The following is a 20899-nucleotide window of genomic DNA, read 5'->3' as shown; positions in this document are numbered from 1 at the left end:
TTTTACAGTCCCCCCCCCCCCACACATAGTACACAACCACAAAAACACATCATATCTAAACACTACAATTAAGACAAAAAAAACACAAAAGACAAACGGACTGCAGGTGAGCCGCAGCTGCTGGGCAGCACCGCCACTTCCTAATGCTACTCCTATCACTTATGATCTTACTGATGATCTTATGTATATCTTATGTACAGCACATAGCAGACGTGAGATGGAGGTTCTGAAGGTTGCCAAAATTGAGAAGGATGGAAGACAGTCCCCTTCCGTTAGTGGAGTGAAAGGCTTTTGTCGGGTCAATTAAGGCCATGTATAGTGACCGATGTTGTTCCCTGCATTTCCCTTAGATCTCAGTCTATTGTGCTGATAGACGGATAAAATGCTCGCTGTGGTTCAGCCACTGGGTAGATGCGGTTGGAAAGGCCCCGTATTAGCCAACAGAGGCCTCGGCTGGTTTTTTATTTTCTCTTGAAGAATTTCACCAGTGTGGTCTCTGAGATCCCCTCCTCTTCCCACACATTCAAGGTGGAGTTGTGAACGTGTGACTGATGTTCCTCTCCAACGAGCTTTGGAACTTCTATGGAGATATACCATCATTAGACTTTGGAGATCCAGCACGGAAACAGGCCCTTCAGTCCACCGAGTCCGCGCCGCCCAGCGATCGCCCTGTCCACTCGCACTATCCTACACACTCGGGACAATTTACAATTTTTTAGCCAATTAACCTACAATCCTGCACGTGTCTAGAGTGTGGGAGGAAGCCGGGGCACCTGGGAAAACCCACACGGTCAGGTACAATGTGCAAACTCCGCACAGATGGCACCCGACGTCTGGCTGTCTTTCACTTGGCTTTTCAACTTCCTGTTCAGGGTTGGCATCGAGGCTGGAGGGGATAGATTAATGTGGAATGGAGTTACGGGTGCACAGGACAGAATCACAGTGAGGAGTTATTCAGTGACCACTGACCATCTCAGTGCGAGGGGTTATGGGGAGAAGGCAGGAGAATGGGGCTACGAGGGGAAAATAGATCAGCCATGATTGAATGGCGGAGTGGACTTGATGGACAATGTCCTAATTCTGCTCCTATGGCTTATGAATTTGCGAAACCTCCCTTGACCCAGCTAGCTTACTCACCTTCTCAACATAGGACTTCCATTTAATATTCCATGACAAAGTTTGAAAGGAGTAATAAAGAACAGGACAAAACTGCTGGGACATGCGTTCTCCTCCGACCCCCATGTCCAAAATGCATATTGGCTGTGGGACTTCATCGTAAATTTGTTTTGATTTTGTTCGTCGGTAAATATCTGCATCATCAAATTCAGGACATCCCCCCTAAATATATATATATTCTGCTTCTTTCAATTTTAATGCTCATTTAAAACCAGTCTGCTTTTGTGATTTAGTGTCAAAAATGTTTCCATTGATACCACTGTTGTGAGAACCATTGCTCTGTCCATGGTAGTCAATTGCATTATGTTGCAGATAGCCACCACGAGCTGGAGTAACTCAGCAGGTCAGGCAGCATCTCTGGAGAAAAGGAATAGGCCGAGACCCTTCTTCAGATACTGTAGGTTAGAAACAGAAAGTAGGTGCAGGAGTAGGCCATTCGGCCCTTCGAGCCTGCACCACCATTCAATGTGATCATGGCTGATCATCCAACTCAGTATCCCGTACCTGCCTTCTCTCCATACCCCCTGATCCCTTTAGCCACAAGGGCCACATCTAACTCCCTCTTAAATATAGCCAATGAACTGGCCTCAACTACCTTCTGTGGCAGAGAATTCCACAGATTCACCACTCTCTGTGTGAAAAAAACTTTCTCATCTCGGTCCTAAAAGACTTCCCCCTTATCCTTAAACTGTGACCCCTTGTTCTGGACTTCCCCAACATCGGGAACAATCTTCCTGCATCTAGCCTGTCCAACCCCTTAAGAAGTTTCTATAAGATCCCCCCTCAGTCTTCTAAATTCCAGCGAGTACAAGCCGAATTGACCAGGTTGACCCAAAGCATCACCTCTCCCTTCTCTCCAGAGATGTTGCCTGTCCCGCTGAGCTACTCCAGCTTTTTGTGTCTATCTTCAGTGTAAACCAGCATCTGCAGTTCCTTCCTGCAGTTTGCTCAATCATACCTAAAGAACAGCACCCCAGTCGCTGTTCAAAGTGAATATATCGTCCGTGAAGGAGGATGACAGGAATGCTTGCAAGGAATTTTCCGTAACAGTAATGCCCTCCCAACTCTTCAAAGAGTTCTCCCAATTGACCCTTATCACGCTTTTTCTCTGTGCCTGTGTGTCCATTATTTTTTTATTCCCCCCCCCCCCCCTCCATGCTGTTCCACCTTGCTGTTCCTTTTCTTACTCTTCATCTTCATCCAGCAGGCTGCATCTGGCGTTACGTCAGAGCAAGTGCATCTTACGTCCCTTATTTGCCTCCTCTCTGTGACCCAAAGGACGGGCATTTGCTTGTGGATGGCTGCTATGTAAACAATGTCCCAGGTCAGCACTACAATCACTTCCTATCTACACAGGCCATGTGGAGGCATTGGAAACTTGCGGCTCGAAAGGAAACGGCATTTGGGCGTTTGCGACCGATCTCTTTGCCAACCCGTCGATAATCAACCATTGGGATACATTGCAGATCCTTAAAGTTATGGAAAATATCAATTAAACCGCTGGGTGGCTGCCAGCGATCTCCTTCTCTAACAGGACTGCGTCAGCTTTCTATGCTCGGCTGCCAGATGCCTCAAACTGCTTTGTTTCCTTCTGAACCGAGTCTCTCTGTGAAGGTTTATTGTCCTTCAGCCCAGGACAGGGCCGGAGGTGGATAAGTCTTGCGTGTGGAACCATCTTGCTGCAAAAACTCTAAATCTACACAGCATCAAAGGAGTCTCGCAGCCGACAAGCTGGTCCCTGGTCTGGGTTGGATCATCATCTGTAGTCATGAGATGGTTATCTGCCCAGTGACTCTTTCATTTTGTTTTTTACATTGTCACCATTAATCAAATTAATAACACCATAACAAAGCTCACTAAGCTTTGTTAGTGAGTAAATCAAATCAAGAATCTTACAGTGGAATCTCATTCTTCCCATCTGTAGAACAAGGGAAATTGGCAATTCTCACTCTCAGCTGGGTCCTTCAATCCCAGACTTGAGTCTGAATTGTTCAATCCCAGACTTGAGTCTTACATTCTGAATTGGGGTGAGCAAGGTGGTAGGTGAATAGGTGATAGGTGTGAAGGCCTCCAAAGACACACCTGTGCTCTTGTTTCCTCCCTCCTTCCAAAAAAAAACGTGCGGATTGCTAGGTTCAGTGGCTGTAGGTAGACACAAAATACTGGAGTAACTCAGCGGGTCAGGCAGCGCCTCTGGAGAGAAGAAATGGGTGACGTTTTGGGTCGAGACCCTTTAATTGGCTACTGTAAATGTCCTCTCGTGTGTAGAATCTGTGAGACGGGAGATTGAGCTGCCAAAGAGAATAAAAAGGGATTAAGGTGGAATTTGTGAAAAAATTGGTGTTTGAAGATTGGCGTGGACTCGGTGGGCCAAGTGGCCTGTTTCTTTCTACGACAGGGAAGTGAGCTTGTTGGCGAAATTATTCAGAGTGGGATTGTACAGCTGTTCAAGGGAAGCAGCAAATGACATTTATTCGAGGACTTTGGCATGGTAAATAGACAATAGACAATAGACAATAGGTGCAGGAGTAGGCCATTCGGCCATTCGAGCCAGCACCGCCATTCAATGTGATCATGGCTGATCATTCTCAATCAGTACCCCGTTCCTGCCTTCTCCCCATACCCCCTGACTCCACTATCCTTAAGAGCTCTATCTAGCTCTCTCTTGAATGCATTCAGAGAATTGGCCTCCACTGCCTTCTGAGGCAGAGAATTCCACAGATTCACAACTCTGACTGAAAAAGTTCTAAATGGCCTAGCCCTTATTCTTAAACTGTGGCCCCTTGTTCTGGACTCCCCCAACATTGGGAACATGTTTCCTGCCTCTAACGTGTCCAACCCCTTAATAATCTTATACGTTTCGATAAGATCTCCTCTCATCCTTCTAAATTCCAGTGTATACAAGCCTAGTCGCTCCAGTCTTTCAACATATGACAGTTCCGCCATTCCGGGAATTAACCTAGTAAACCTACACTGCACGCCCTCAATAGCAAGAATATCCTTCCTCAAATTTGGAGACCAAAACTGCACCTTGGCCTGTCCGAAAGGAATTTGCACGTACTCCCTGTCGCCACGTGGGTTTCCTCCGAGTGCTCTGGTTTCCACCCACATCCCAAAGACGTGCGGGTTTGTAGGTTAATCGGCCCCTCTGTAAATTGCCCCCAGTGTGCAGGGAGTGGATGGGAAGGTGGGATAACACAGAACTAAAGTGGGATAACAGAGAACTAGTGTGGATAGGTGATCAGCGGTCGGCATGGACTCGGTGGGCCGAAGGGCCTGTTTCCATGCTGTATCTCTAAGCTTGCATCCACAAGGGGACCAAAGGTTAAGGAGGAAATTCCAGGGTAGTGAGGAATACACCAGAACGCAAGGTTGGCAAAAGTCTCAGATCTTTGAGGGTGAAAAGATTAGTGTTAGTAGGCCTTTCTTTAAAGATGTAAACTTTAGAAATTATCCGTGGAAGAAATGCACAATGTTACAGATTATTGAGGGGCATGATGATTCCACTGTAACTGAACACTAATGACTGACATTAGTGACGAGTGACTTTCAGCCATTCTGCTGAGAATACAAGTCCTTTGTGCCCAAAGAGATTTGGTGTTGAAGTCTTCTCACTCTCACCACTTCCCACCTGCCCTTTCGGAAATAATTTGGCATGGGGGAGGACACTGTGCTGCAGGAGATGAGATGCTGTGGAGATTTCCTTAGGCCTGTGAGTAGAAAGCTGTGAGCTTCCCCTCCTTCACCCCTCTGCCTAAAGCAGCCATTTTGCAATGAGGAAGTGGGGGAAGGGTGGCGCGTCGCGCGCACCTATGCTCGTCTAGGCCTCTGACTGCATCTGTTCCTCGTGTGGTTAGGCTCGCTGTGGCGGTACGTGCGAGCTAGCATGTCCCTCTCGGGATACCTGCCGCCACTCTGTGACCCCAAGGACGGACACTTGCTCATGGATGGAGGATACACCAACAACCTGCCAGGCAAGTATGTGACACTAGGAGAGCAAAGGCCCAAGGTGAGATCTGAATAAGCTTCTTGATAGCAAAATAAGTCAAGTTAAGCTACTAGGTATGCTCTTGAAATGACGGCATTGTGATTGTAAACACTAATGAAAGTCAATCGGCTCTTCTTTATGTGTGACGCAAAACCTAATTTCATATGAATTTCTTACAGAAGCCACAGGTCAAATCAAATCCGGGGAGCCATCGATCTTCTGCAAATTAACTGGCTCCAGAATAAGTTAGCTGCAGAAATGGCTTGGCACAGTCCACCAATTCATTGACGGCAATCTAACTTATCCTGCCATGTTGTCGAACTTGTGGCTTGAATGGAAGCATCTTTGTTTGGCTTTTAAAAATAAATATTAGAATGAATTTGGCAAAAATTCAGTGCCTCAAACCCCAAAATGGTTTTGGGTCATTGGGCAGGTGGGCGGCTGCAATCTTAGTTTGTTGCCATGTCAACTTTTAGGGTACAATTTCTGCTGTAAAAATGCTTCCTCGGTGACAGAGGTGTACATACAACGTGCGTGTGTGTGTGTGTGTGGTGGAGGGACAGGGAAGGGGGAACATCTGGCTGGGCAGTGCGGGAATGGTCATTATTGAGACCATCAGCGATTGGAAAGACCAACAACAGTAAGAGAAAACCATGCAATAATCCATTGCCAGAGTGAGGCCACATGCAAACTGGAGGAACAGCACATCTCTTGTTCTGAAGATAGATACAAAATGCTGGAGTAACTCAGGGGGTCAGGCAGCATCTCTGGAGAAAATTGATAGGTGATGTTTCAGGTCGGGACCCCGTCTTCAGATTCCGCTTCGGTCACTTACAGCCTAATGATATGAACATTGAATTCTCCAATCTTAGGTAACTAATCTACAACACCCCCCCCCCCCCCCCCCACCTTCACTCTCCCCACCCCTACTTCCCTGTGCCCCATCGGGATTCACACCCATTTTTCCCCTCTCCCCTGTTCCCTTCCACCTGCATTCCTTCCTCTGATACCACATTTCACACCTCTTCTATCCTCATCTCACACTATTTGTCTTCTTATGTCCTGGCCTTTGTCCAGCCATCAGCCGATCAACCCCTCACCTGTATCCACCTATCGCTCGCCAGGCTCTGCCCTGCCCCCACTTCTTTTCCAGTTTCTCCACCGACCCCCCCTCCCACACCACAATCAGCCTGAAGAAGGGTCCAAACCCGAAACATCGCCCATCCGCGTTCTCCAGAGAGCCGCTGAGTTACTCCAGCACTTTGTGCCTTTTCTTCATAAGCCAGCATCTGCAGTTCTTCAACGTCTCCATTTTAACACGGCAATTGTTAGATTGTGGGCCGTTCTTGCGTGAAATGGAACAGAAACTGCCTGCACAAATTGGGATATTAATTCTTCCCTTGGAGATCCATTGTGGTTCACATTGTCGCCAGGCTAACATGTGGTGGTTTGGTCAGTGGGGTGGGAATGATGGGGAGTTGGAGATAGGAAACTATTATTTGCATTGGGAAACACACACACACACACACACACACACACGCTACCTTGCATAGTGCATTGTTGTCTCCAGTTTAATTTCTCAAGTGTAATCAAAACATATTTGAAACTTGATCCTTGAATGAATTTGTATAGTGGTGCCTGTCAGTGCAATTGTGAAAATATATACCATAGTATGGGGAGAAAAATGCACATGACTGGACAATAATCTTTACAAAATGTTAAACATCTGTTGGCTATGACAATGTGCAAAGGCAGTAATACATCCTGTATGCCTGTAGGTGGCGGTCTCAGTCTGGGAGTTATTTCAATCAGGCCCACAGAGCGCTATGCTTCCATTTATGCTTCCACTTCCTATGCTTCTAATCTTATTCCCCACAGTTTTCTTCAGACCCACTCTGAAGAATTCTCTCCGACCCGAAAAGTCGCCTGCCCATCTTCTCCAGAGATGCTGCCTGACCCGCTGAGTTACTCCAGCACTCTGTGTTCTCTTCCCCACAGCTGATTTGCCATTGCAGTCAATAATTAGCTTGAGGTTCAATGGTCAAGTTTGGCTTTGGACACAAATTAAGAGCACCTGTTGGCCATTGGAACCCACGAACCTGCTGGGCCATCATTAACATCGTACATGAGCTGATTTTAACCTTAACTCTGCACCTTGGCTAAGCCCAGGTAACCTTTTAGGCCACCCCTGCCCAATGGTTAAAAAAAACCCATCTACTGCCTTTAAAATATTCAGATACTCTACATCTGCTACCTTCTGAGCTCGAGAGTTCCAAGTCTTACATCCAGCTGAAAAACATATTCAGGTCAAGTGGAAGATTCCTTGTTTTTAAGCAAGGGCCCCTAATTTTAACTCCTGAATGCATGAATTATACTTTCTTATCACACATGACATGTTACAGTGAAATCCTTTGTTTTGCACACCATACACACGGTGTCTTTTTTTTGTAAACCAGCATCTGCATATCATATCATATATATACAGCCGGAAACAGGCCTTTTCGGCCCACCAAGTCCGTGCCGCCCAGCGATCCCCGTACATCAACACCATCCTACACCCACTAGGGACAATTTTTACATTTACCCAGCCAATTAACCTACATACCTGTACGTCTTTGGAGCAGTTACTTGTGTCTCCTTTATTGACAAACTATTTGGTCAACTTTCCACATATTTTGGGCATGCTCAATGGCTGGGCAGTAGTCTTTGCAAAACCACTTGTGATGATTTTCTTTGTTAAATAAAAGTCAATGTCAATTGTTGACAATAGACAATAGGTGCAGGAGGAGGCCATTCAGCCCTTCGAGCCAGCACCGCCATTCAATGTGATCGTGGCTGATCATTCTCAAAAAGTACCCCGTTCCTGCCTTCTCCCCATACCCCCTGACTCCGCTATCCTTAAGAGCTCTATCTAGCTCTCTCTTGAATGCATTCAGAGAATTGGCCTCCACTGCCTTCTGAGGTAGAGAATTCCACAGATTCACAACTCTCTGACTGAAAAAGTATTTCCTCATCTCAGTTCTAAATGGCCTACCCCTTATTCTTAAACTGTGGCCCCTTGTTCTGGACTCCCCCCAACATTGGGAACATGTTTCCTGCCTCTAACGTGTCCAACCCCTTAATAATCTTATACATTTCGATAAGATCGCAACTGAACACAACTATTGCTGGATTTTTCTCATCGGGCTGGCAATTTACATTATAACAGAACACTCTGTGCAATCCAAGCAGTCAGTATGCCCCCACTTTCAAACACACGCCTGCATGATTGAGCATCATATATTGAATAACCACTGTATTCCCAACTGGTATTGAGCTATGCCTCTTCTATTTGATACGAACCAAAATGCCGGATGAAATTACTGCCTTTCACTCATGTCTCAATTAACCATCATTCAAAATGGAATTTGTTATTCAATTGAAGAAGGCCATGTACTTTTGAAGGTTGACACAAAATGCTGGAATAACTCAGCGCGTCAGGCAGCAGCATCTCTGGATAGACCCATTCCTTCTCTCCAGAGATGCTGCCTGACCCTCTGAGTTATGCCAGCATTTTGTGTCTATCTTCGGTGTAAACCAGCATCTGCAGTTTTCTTCCTACACATGTGTTTTTGTGAATGTTCTTAAAAATAGACCTTTAAGATTGCTCCATTGCTGTGTTAAGTTGCTTATATTTCGTTTGCAGTGGATTGTGGGAAATGTAGTGCAATGCGGCTTTTGACCATTTGCAGTTTAATAAGGAATGGAACTTTTCCGTGTTATTTTTGGAAACGGTGCAAAAGTGATTCTCCGGAGGACTTAGCGAATGGCAGCTGTCCCTGGGTACAGTTGTCGGGAAGCAAGGCCAGATGCCTGTTTTACACAGCATGCAGTATTCCTGGCTGTTCAGCCGAAATGTTAAATAAATTGTGTTCTCTTTTTTTAAAATGTAATTGCAGCTGATATCGCCAAAACAATGGGTGCCAAAACAGTCATTGCTATTGATGTGGGGAGCAGGGATGAAACCGAGCTGTGTAACTATGGAGACAGCCTGTCGGGATGGTGGTTGCTGTGGAAACGCCTAAATCCTTGGGCCGAGAAAGTCAAAGTAGGAAACTTTGCGGGCGTCTGTTTTTCAATCCATTGCACAAGGCGTTTTGTAAAGGAGCCATGCAGACTGGATAATGCATTGCGAGGATGGTTGATTGAGTGCCTCCCTTTCCCCTGCACTACTCATTTAAGCCTGTCATAGAAACATAGAAAATAGGTGCAGGAGTAGGCCATTCGGCCCTTCGAGCCTGCACCGCCATTCAATATGATCATGGCTGATCATCCAGCTCAGTAACCTGTACCTGCCTTCTCTCCATAGCCACAAGGGCCACATCTAACTCCCTCTTAAATATAGCCAATGAACTGGCCTCAACTACCTTCTGTGGCAGAGAATTCCACAGACTCACCACTCTCTGTGTGAAGAAATGTTTTCTCATCTCGGTCCTAAAAGACTTCCCCCTTATCCTTAAGCTGTGATCCCTGGTTCTGGACTTCCCCAACATCGGGAACAATCTTCCCGCATCTAGCCTCTCCAACCCCTTAAGAAGGGGTTCGGAAGGAACTGCAGATAGACAATAGACAGTAGGTGCAGAAGGAGGCCATTCGGCCCTTCGAGCCAGCACCGCCATTCAATGTGATCATGGCTGATCATTCTCAATCAGTACCCCGTTCCTGCCTTCTCCCCATACCCCCTGACCCCGCTATCCTTAAGAGCTCTATCTAGCTCTCTCTTGAATGCATTCAGAGAATTGGCCTCCACTGCCTTCTGAGGCAGAGAATTCCACAGATGCTGGTTTTAACCCCAAAAATCTGGAGTAACTCAGCGGGACAGGCAGCATCTCTGGAGTAAAGGAATAGGTGACCTTTTGGGTTGAGGTACTTCCTGAGACTGTCTGAGAAAGGGTCTCGAATTGAAACGTCACCTATTCCTTTTCTCCAGTGACGCTGCCCTGCCCCGCTGGGTTACTCCAGCAATTTTCCGTGTCTATCTTCGGTGTAAGCCAGCATCTGCAGTTCCTTCTTACACTTCTTGAGAATTTGCTGCTTGTGAAGTGTGTGCGTATAGCAAAACGAATGTGTGTACAAAAATGAATATCTGTATATAAAAAAAAATTAAAATTCACTGTACAGGTGACAATAAAGTACCATTGAACATGGTCAGGTACATCAGGATGATATACATCCACTGTACCCATCCCAACCAACTTCTGAAATCCCCTTGCTTACTTGTTCTTTTGGCTTTGGAGCAATACCTGAGTCAAAAGTACCTGTACATTTACACATGCCTGGTGGATTTTGTTCAGAACCAACACATTTGTCCTCCATTGCTGCCTCTCATCCTCCATTTCTCTTTGCACAAATGCATACCAACACGTGCCTCTCTTGTTCCTGCATGCCCTTTCTGTGCTCTCCTCCCCTCCTCCTCCTCCTCTCTCCTGGTCTGCGCGTTGGATCAAACAAATGCTCAGAAATCAAAGCATGGTAATTATTTATGTTACTTGAATAGTGATCAGAAGATGGTTTTCCTTGCTCGGTGGTGCAGCGGTAGAGTTGCTGTCTTACAGCGCCGGAGACCCAGGTTCCATCCCGACTACAGGCCCTGTCTGAATGGACTTTGCACCTTCTCCCTGTGACCACAAGGGTTTTCTCCTGGTGCACTGGTTTCCTCCCACATTCCAAAGAGGTACAGATTTGTAGGTTAATAGGCTTCTGTAAATTGGCCCTAGTGTGTCGGATAAAACTAGTTGTAGGTGATCGTTCTTGGGCCGAAGGGCCTGTTTCCACATAGTATCTCTAAACTCAACTAAACACAATAGGAGGAGGACTAAGGACTGTAGAATAGGAGGATCGCGATTGACATCTAGAAGACACTAGACCAAGTGGACCCGTTGGGCCCAAGCCTCTCCTACATTGGTGCAGCACACTCTCCCCCCTCCCCCTCCCTTCCCCTCCCCCCCCCCCCACTTTTCCCCCTCCCTCCCCTCTCCCTCCCTCCTTCCCCTCCCCTCTTCCCCCTCTCTTCTCCTCCCCTTCCCCCTCCCTCCCCTCTCCCTCCCTCCCCCTCCCCTCCCCCCTTCCCCTCCATCCCCCTCAACCCCCCTTATCCTCTCTCCTGCCCCACTCCCTCCCTCCCCCCTCCCTCCCTAGGAGATAGATTTAAACTTTAAAATGTGAATAATATAAAATATAAACACCGATTTCAATGAAACTTCTTCCATTAGCACCAAAGGGACGACGGTGAGTAAGGGTGGGCCTAAAATTGTCGCGCTATCGTGTACCGTTTTGGCTGTAGTTCAGGAACAAACAAACAAACAAACAAACAAACAAACAAGAGTTTTAGTATATAGATAACAGGCTGGAAGAAAAGTGATGCATTTTAGCAAGATGAACAAGAGAGACAATACAGACTAAATGGATCAAGTTTACTCAGGGTGCAGAGGCTCAGAGTCTCATTACTGGTATAAATCTTTGGCAGAACATAGTTCTGAGTTATAGATAGAGTCATAGAGTGATACAGTGCGGAATCAGGCCCTTCGGCCCAACATGCCCACACCGGCCAACAATGTCCCAGCTACACTAGTCCCACTTGCCTGCGCTTGGTCCATATCCCTCCAAACCTGTCCTATCCATGTACCTGTCCAACTGTTTCTTCAACAATGGGATGGTCCCAGCATCAACTATCTTGCAAAACAGTTAATAAAATAAATCATAGTTTAGTTCAGTTTAGAGATTCAGCGCGGATACAGGCCCTTCGGCCCACCGAGTCCATGTCGACCTGCGATTCCCACACTTCAACACTATCCTGCACACACCCGAGACAATTTACATTTTTACCAAGCCAATTAACTTACAAACCGTTCTTGGAGTGTGGGAGAAAACCGGAGCTCCCAGAGGAAACCCACGGGGAGAGCGTACAAACCCCTTAAAGACGGCACCCAAAGTCAGGAGTGAACCGGGGTCTCTGGCGCGCGAGTAGGCCATTCGGCCCTTCGAGCCAGCACCGCCATTCGATGTGATCATGGCTGATCATTCTCAATCAGTACCCCGTTCCTGCCTTCTCCCCATACCCCCTGACCCCGCTATCCTTAAGAGCTCTATCTAGCTCTCTCTTGAATGCATTCAGAGAATTGGCGTCCACTGCCTTCTGAGGCAGAGAATTCCACGGATGAAGGCTGCAACAGATCAATCAGCTCCAATCGTCTTGGTTGGCTTGCCATTGGAAGTAGTTGATTGATTTGTGAAGGACCGTGTGCTTCTTGGAGTGCACCATCAAGTACACGTTAAACAAACACACGCACAGGCGTCTTCGTTCTCGCATCGGAACGTAGATCATCATTCTCGATCTCGAGGGATAGCCGCGACGACACTCTTAGCCCCAATGCAGGGTCACGACCCAAATCATCGGCCATTCCTTTGCCTCCGTAGATGCTGCTCGACCTGCTGAGATCTTCCAGCAGTTGCTCTCTTTCAATCGGACACATTTGCTCTTGATCCAATCAGGCAATCGCTGGATTACTATTCACTTCAGTCAGCAAAATTAAAGAGAGCGTGATCCCACAGGGCCAGCAACTCATTATGTGTCCGAATTGTATGTTAGCATTCATAGCAAGAGGATTTGAGTATAGGAGCAGGGAGGTTCTGCTGCAGTTGTACAGGGCCTTGGTGAGACCACACCTGGAGTATTGTGTACAGGTTTGGTCTCCTAATCTGAGGAAAGACATTCTAGCCTTAGAGGGAGTACAGAGAAGGTTCACCAGATTGATCCCTGGGATGGCAGGACTTTCATATGAAGAAAGACTGGATAGACTCGGCTTGTACTCGCTGGAATTTAGAAGACTGAGGGGGGTTCTTATTGAAACATATAAAATTCTTAAGGGGTTGGACAGGCTAGATGCGGGAAGATTGTTCCCGATGTTGGGGAAGTCCAGAACCAGGGGTCACAGCTTAAGGATAAGGGGGAAGTCTTTTAGGACCGAGGTGAGAAAACATTTCTTCACACAGAGAGTGGTGAGTCTGTGGAATTCTCTGCCACAGAAGGTAGTTGAGGCCAGTTCATTGGCTATATTTAAGAGGGAGTTAGATGTGGCCCTTGTGGCTAAAGGGATCAGGGGGTATGGAGAGAAGGCAGGTACGGGATACTGAGTTGGATGATCAGCCATGATCATATTGAATGGCAGTGCAGGCTCGAAGGGCCGAAAGGCCTACTCCTGCATCTATTTTCTATATTTCTATTCCTTGTCCTCGATTTCCCTCCACATGACCACAAATAAGCAAGGGTGGGACACATTTGCTCCGTGACTCACACAGGGAATTAACATGGGGAATACACACAGTAACTTCTTACAAACGCCAGATCTTGTCAAGAGCAAGCCAGTCACAGTCTCTCTCCACTCCTCTTTCCCTGCAACCCTGTAAATCGCTTGTCAAAGCCAAGTGCGGGGATGTCCCGCCCCCTCTCCTGACATCAGTCTGAAGAAGCGTCTCGACCCGAAACGTCACCCATTCCTTCTCTCCCGAGATGCTGCCTGGCCTGCTGAGTTACTCCAGCATTCCGTGTCAATCTTTGCACCTACCCTGCACCGAGCCCATCAGGACCTTTACACAGTTCATTCTCGCTCTTCCTTGGAACTGCTCATTCATCTTTTCGGCACCTTTTCCTGGACCCTGCAGAGTCTTTCTAAAGAGCACTGATCAGAATTCACTTAGATATTAAGTGAGTGCTTCGCACAGATGTAACGTGTTTGCTCTCATCTGCTTCTGCACGGTGGCGCAGCGGTAACGTTGCTGTCCTGCAGCGCCAGAGACCCCGGTTCACTCCTGACTTTGGGTGCCGTCTTTAAGGAGTTTTGTACGTTCTCCCCGTGGGTTTCCTCCGGGAGCTCCAGTTTTCTCCCACACTCCAAGAACGTACCGGTTTGTAAGTTAATTGGCTTGGTAAAATTGTAAGTTGTCTCGGGTGTGTGCAGGATAGTGTTGAAGTATGGGAATCGCAGGTCGACATGGACTCGGTGGGCAGAAGGGCCTGTATCCGCGCTGAATCTCTAAACTGAACTAAACTATGAAATCTAGGATCCCATTAATTTTATTAACTGTTTTGCAACCTAGTTGATGCTGGGACTATCCCATTGTTGAAGAAATTGTTGGACAGGTACATGGATAGGACAGGTTTGGAGGGATATGGACCAAGCGCAGGCAAGTGGGACTAGGGTAGCTGGGACATTGTTGGCCGGTGTGGGCAAGTTGGGCCGAAGGGCCTGTTTCCACACTGTGTCACTCTATGACTCTATCTATAACTCAGCGGTGTAGAGGGGAAAATTGTCAGTATATACAAGTGAGAGAGAGGAGTGAGATTGAGCTTTGTTTTCCACCATTTGCTATCTCTTTCACTCATTAAAACTTCATTATTGATTCAATGAATCAATAATACTTTATTGCCACATGTCCTAGGTGCAGTGAAATGCTTTGTATTGCGTACAACCCGGTAAGATTATACAGCAGACCTCACCTCGGCTGTACACAAGTTACAAAAGTTCACCAAACAGTCAGTCCTATCTTCTCCCTGGCGTTTAAGGGTGCCAACTATCTCACTCCCAAATAAGGGACAAGGTGACGTCACCGCCCCGCGCCTCACGTGACCTCACCCAGCCTGCTCCACCAATGGCGGCCGCCCAGGCCTAGAGGCGGGTTGCTACGCAGCCTCTGTAAGGCGGCGCCCGGGCCTCCGGGCCTACACTGTCCGGGCCTACAGCGTCCGGGCCTACAGAATCCGGGCCTGCAGCATCCGGGCTTACACTGTCCGGGCCTACAGCAGCCCCCGGGCCTAATATAGGGCAAGGGCGGTCCCGTACGGGACAAACCAATTTAGCCCAAACGTCGAGATGTCCCGGCTAATACGGGACAGTTGGCAACCCTAATGATGCTGCATATGGCCCCCCTGGAGGTCCCCCCTCGTTCCCGGCGGCCTCCCCTGCCGTGTCCCCCCTTCATTCTCAGCGCCCCCCTCCCCACCGGGTCCCTCTTCATTCTGGTCGGCTGAGGAGATGGATACCACCATTAGCACTGCGTCCGTGATGGAGAGAGCATGCTCACGGTTCAGTGGGTCGGCGCACGGGTTGCGGGTGGTGAGGTTTGAAGACCCCCATGTCATGCCCTGTTGATCTGATTTACTGCAGGTCCCTGACATGTCAGAAATCCAGTCACGGCTGGCTTACGTGTCCTGTGTACGCCAGTTGGAGGTGGTGAAGAGCAGTGCCTACTGTGAATACATCCGCCCACCTATTGACAGGTTTAAAACCATGGACTTTGGCAAGTTTGATGAGATTTATGTAAGTACCTCTCTCGGTCTTTTGTTTCAGAGGGTCTAATAACATCACAAGGAGGAGGCATCTAAACCATTGTGGTCGTGTCTGAATAACATAGAAACATAGAAAATAGGTGCCGGAGTAGGCCATTCGGCCCTTTGAGCCTGCACCCCCATTCAATATGATCATGGCTGATCATCCAACTCAGTGTCCCGTACCTGCCTTCTCTCCATACCCCCTGATCCCTTTAGCCACAAGGGCCACATCTAACTCCCTCTTAAATATAGCCAATGAACTGGCCTTTCTCATCTCGGTCCTAAAAGACTTCCTCCCCCTTATCCTTAAACTGTGACCCCTTGTTCTGGACTTCCCCAACATCGGGAACAATCTTCCTGCATCTAGCCTGTCCAACCCCTTAAGAATTTTGTAAGTTTCTATAAGATCCACCCATTCTCCTGCCCTTTGGCTAGTAGCTCGATTTCAAGTTTGTGTTAACCCCTCGAAGGAGGTCTCCCGCCCTCGTTTGTGAGATTGAACAGTTTAAGAACTTACTGGTTCTTGCCATTGCGTGAATGTCCCAAGTATTATAAGAAAATAACTGCAGATGCTGGTACAAATCGATTTATTCACAAAATGCTGGAGTAACTCAGCAGGTCAGGCAGCATCTCGAGCGAGAAGGAATGGGTGACGTTTCGGGTCGAGACCCTTCTTCAGACTGATGCTGCCTGACCTGCTGAGTTACTCCAGCATTTTGTGAATAAATGTCCCAAGTTTTCACTGCCTCATTCTGTCTGTCCCTGGAGACGTTTTCTTTAATTTGTCTGTTTTGGAAGATTTCTGTCCTCGGTCTCCTCCATTGTCAGAGTGAGGCTAAATGCAAATTGGAGGAACAGCATCTCATATTTTGCTTGGGCAGCTTACACCCCAGCGGGATGAATATTGATTTATTTCACTTCAGGTAGCCCCGGCATTCTCTCCCTCTCTATCCATCCCCCACCCAATTCGCACTAGCTTCTTATTTTCACCCTACAAACAGCTAACAATGGCCTGTTTCCTTTATCATCGTTACTTTTTTGCACATCTTTCATTTGTTCTTTATCCCTCCACATCATAGTCTATATCTCAATAGGTGCAGGAGGAGGCCATTCAACCCTTTGAGCCAGCACCGCCATTCAATGTGATCATGGCTGATCATTCACAATCATTACCCCGTTCCTGCCTTCTCCCCATACCCCCTGACTCCGCTATCATTAAGAGCTCTATCTAACTCTCTCTTGAAAACATCCAGAGAATTGGCCTCCACTGCCTTCTGAGGCAGAGAATTCCACAGATTTACAACTCTCTGAGTGAAAAAGTTTTTCCTCACCTCCGTTCTAAATGGCCTACCCCTTATTCTTAAACTGTGGCCCCTGGTTCTGGACTCCCCCAACATTGGGAGCATGTTTCCTGCCTCTCGCGTGTCCAATCACTTAATAATCTTATACGTTTCGATAAGATCCCCTCTCATCCTTCTAAATTCCAGTGTATACAAGCCCAGTCGCTCCAGTCTTTCAACATATGACAGTCCCGCCATTCCGGGAATTAACCTCGTGAACCTACGCTGCACGCCCTCAATAGCAAGAATATCCTTCCTCAAATTTGGAGACCGAAACTGCACACAGTACTCCAGGTGCGGTCTCACTAGGGCCCTGTACAACTGCAGAAGGACTTCTTTGCTCCTATCTCTCGTTTCCCTTATCCCTAACCAGTCTGAAGAAGGGTCTCGACCCGGAACGTCACCCACTCCTTCTCTCCAGAGATGCTGCCTGTCCCGCTGAGTTGCTCCAGCCTTTTGTGTCCATCCACAGTTGGGACAGTTCGCCCTTGCACCCAGTTCTCTGGGGGGCATTGCTCTCTCCCCCCTCCCTCCCCCCCCCCCCCCCGAGGGCTGGCTCCATCCTGTTGTGTTAGTCGTTGAGTGTGTACTGCTTTGGTGCCTGGATTAGCCTTCCTGTAGTTCATTTCCTGACTTCAGTTCAGTTTTAGTTGTACCGAGGTACAATCAAAAGCTTTTGCTGCGTGCTAATCAGTCAGCGGAAAGACAATACATGATTACAATCGAGCCATTCACAGTGTACAGATACATGAGAAAGGGGATAGCGTTTAGTGCAAGATAAAGCCAGCAAAGTCTGATCAAATATAGTCCGAGGGTCACCAATGAGGTAGATAGTAGTTCAGGACTGCTCTCTAGTTGTTGGTCGGATGGTTCAATTGCCTGATAACAGCTGGGAAGAAACTGCCCCTGAATCTGGGATTTGGGCGGCACGGTGGCGCAGCGGTAGAGTTGCTGCCTGACAGCGAATGCAGCGCCGGAGACCCGGGTTCCATCCTGACTACGGGCGCCGTCTGTACGGAGTTTGTACCTTCTCCCCGTGACCTGCGTGGGTTTTCTCCGAGATCTTCGGTTTCCTCCCACACTCCAAAGACATACAATACAATACAATATATCTTTATTGTCATTGTACAGGGGTACAACGAGATTGGGAATGCGCCTCCCATACGATGCAATAAATTAATTAGCTAGTCAGTATTAATTGAAACAACCCAATGAAACAAATTGTAACAGTTTTAAAACAGAATAAAGTGCAAGTAGATCTGTGCCGGTTCACTGTGCGATGTGACCATCCGGCTCAGCAGGACCGGTTCATAGCAGCTATGGCCCTGGGGATGAAGCTGTTCCTGAGTCTGGAGGTGCGGGCGTAGGTTAATTGGCTTGGTATAAATGTAAAAATTGTCCCTCGTGTGCGTGCGGGGATCGCTGGTCGGCGCGGGCTCGGTGGGCCGAAGGGACTGTTTCCGCGCTGTATCTCTAATACTAAAAAACGAGAAAGCTAAACTAAATCTGGGGGTGTGCATTTTCTCACAATTCTATATCTTTTCCTGCAGAATCTCGGCTACCAGTACGGGAAGGTGGTGTTTGGCAACTGGAACAGAGGGGACATCATCGACAAAATGCTGAAGGACAGAAAGTCAGTTGACTACTACGAGATCAAGAAGAAAAACGTGAGTACGGTCCCCAGAAATGCCCCCTATTAGCAGGTGCAGTGCATTGGCCGTGAACAGCAGTGCGGCCAGTTCAATGCCTGGCTTCTCTTTGTATAGGAAGGAAGTGCAGATGCTGGTGTACACCGAAGATAGACACAAAATGCTGGAGTAACTCAGCGGGTCAGGCAGCATCTCTGGAGAGGAGGAATGGGTGATGTTTTGGGTCGAGACCCGAAACGTCACCGAAGATAATAATAAATAATAATAATAAACATTTATCTTTTATAGCGCTTTTCCAAATGCTCAAAGACGCTTTACAAAAACAGTCGAGACATAAAAACAAACAAACTGACGGAGAAGCGGCGAACAAACAGCGCCAGCGTCCTCTCACGTCAGGGTCCGGCAGTAGACAATAAAGAACACAAGACACACAATTACAATTTAACACAGACAACCATCACAGTGATTGCTCCAGGCACACCCTCACTGTGATGGAAGGCAAAGAAAAGTCTTATCTCCTCCTCATTCCTCTCCCGTGGTGCCACGAGGCGATCGAGGTTCCCGACTTTTGAACCCCCCACCGGGCGATGGAAAGTCCCAGGGCCGAGCCGAGCAGGCCGATGAAGGTCCTGAGCCCCCACTGGGCGATGGAAAGTGCCGCGGCCAGGCCACGCAGGGCGATGAGGGGCCTGCGAGCGGGTCAATCAAACCTCGCGCTTCGGGGCGGTCGAAGCTGCTACGGCTGGAGCTCCCGAAAGCCAGTCGCCAGCCAGGGACCTGCGAACTCCCGATGTTGCGGTCTGCAGGGCCCACGGCCGAAGCCTCCGAGATGGTAAGTCCAGGCCCTGCGACCGGAGTCTTCAAGGTCGATCCCAGCTGGCGGCCGCTGACTCCACGATGTTAGGCCGTAGCACGAACGGAGACACAACACGGTAAAGGTCGCATCTCCGTTGAGGAGGAGATTGGAAAAAAAAGGTTTCCCCCACCCCCCCACCACCCCCCAACATATACAGAGTTAAAAATAAATCAAAAGAAACATTTAAACGATAACAAAGACAAAAACAAAAAAAAGGACAGAGAGACTGCCGGTGAGCCGCAGCTGCAGAACGCAGCCACGCCCCCTCAGATAGACACCAAATGCTGGTGTCCAGCAGCCCAGCGGTATGAACATTGACTCCTCCAACTTTAGATAGTTCCTCTGTCCCTCTCTTCCCCTCCCCCTTCCCAGTTCTCCCACTGTCTTCCTGTCTCCACCTATATCCTTCCTTTGTCCCGCCCCCCCTGACATCAGTCTGAAGAAGGGTCTCGACCCGAAACGTCACCCATTCCTTCTCTCCTGAGATGCTGCCTGACCTGCTGAGTTACTCCAGCATTTTGTGAAATAAACACCTTCGATTTGTACCAGCATCTGCAGTTATTTTCTTACACAGAATGCTGGAGTAACTCAGCGGGACAGGCAGCATCTCTGGATAGAAGGAATGGGTGACGTTTCAGGTCTTTCACCTGCTCCTTGTCTCCAGAGATGCTGCCTGACCCGCGGAGTTACTCCAGCATTTTGTGCCTGGCTTCTGTTTGCCTGTTTGTGGCTGTAACCTGGATTTGTTCAACAGACTGCTGCTTTGCTTACTGCTGTGAAACATTAACCCACAATACTCTGAATGGTATCTCTCTTGCACAAGGTCTTTTAACTGCGACTGAGAAAATGCTGTCCAAATGTCACGGTCGCATTGCAGTGAGAGGCTGCATCTCATGGGATCATAGTCGCTGCCTCCTGGCGTGGCCAATGATGTGGGTCCATTCTCGGTCCACAGCAATCCCTGTCCTGCTGGTCTTGTAGACTTTAAACTCATAGACATCAGAGACGCAGCGCAAAAACAGGCCTTTCAGCCCACCAAGTCGAAACATATAAGATTATTAAGGGGTTGGACACGTTAGAGGCAGGAAACATGTTCCCAATGTTGGGGGAGTCCAGAACCAGGGGCCACAGTTTAAGAATAAGGGGTAGGCCATTTAGAACGGAGATGAGGAAAAACTTTTTCAGCCAGAGAGTTGTGAATCTGTGGAATTCTCTGCCTCAGAAGGGAGTGGAGGCCAATTCTCTGGATGCATTCAGGAGAGAGCTAGATAGAGCTCTTAATGATAGCGGAGTCAGGGGAAGGCAAGAACGGGGTACTGATTGAGAAAGATCAGCCATGATCACATTGAATGGTGGTGCTGGCTCGAAGGGCCAAATGGCCTCCTCCTGCACCTATTGTCTATTGTCACCACGGTGGTGAATCTGTGGGATTCATTGCCACAGACGGTTGTGGAAACCAAGTCGATGTATATTTTCAAGGGGGAGATTGATAGTCTTGATTAGCACGGGTGTCAGGGGTTGTGG

General features: G+C 48.0%; 1 protein-coding gene across 3 annotated transcripts in view; it reads left to right on the top strand.

Moving 5' to 3' along the window:
- Nucleotides 1-20899, top strand: part of LOC144610716 (patatin-like phospholipase domain-containing protein 6) — a 165972-nt gene that overhangs the window by 131737 nt on the left and 13336 nt on the right. The window contains exons 29-33 of one of the 3 annotated variants that reach the window (XM_078429622.1): nucleotides 2384-2500; nucleotides 5034-5150; nucleotides 9103-9251; nucleotides 15367-15519; nucleotides 18421-18537. In XM_078429622.1, coding sequence (XP_078285748.1) covers nucleotides 2384-2500; nucleotides 5034-5150; nucleotides 9103-9251; nucleotides 15367-15519; nucleotides 18421-18537 — 653 coding nt within the window. The remainder of the gene's footprint in view (nucleotides 1-2383; nucleotides 2501-5033; nucleotides 5151-9102; nucleotides 9252-15366; nucleotides 15520-18420; nucleotides 18538-20899) is intronic. The other 2 variants (XM_078429624.1, XM_078429625.1) reach the window with 2 other exon arrangements.

This window comes from Rhinoraja longicauda, chromosome 37 (genome assembly GCF_053455715.1).
Source record: "Rhinoraja longicauda isolate Sanriku21f chromosome 37, sRhiLon1.1, whole genome shotgun sequence".
Lineage (NCBI taxonomy): Eukaryota > Metazoa > Chordata > Chondrichthyes > Rajiformes > Arhynchobatidae > Rhinoraja > Rhinoraja longicauda.
Note: the sequence above shows the minus strand (reverse complement) of the source record. Positions and strands in the feature narration are given on the sequence as shown.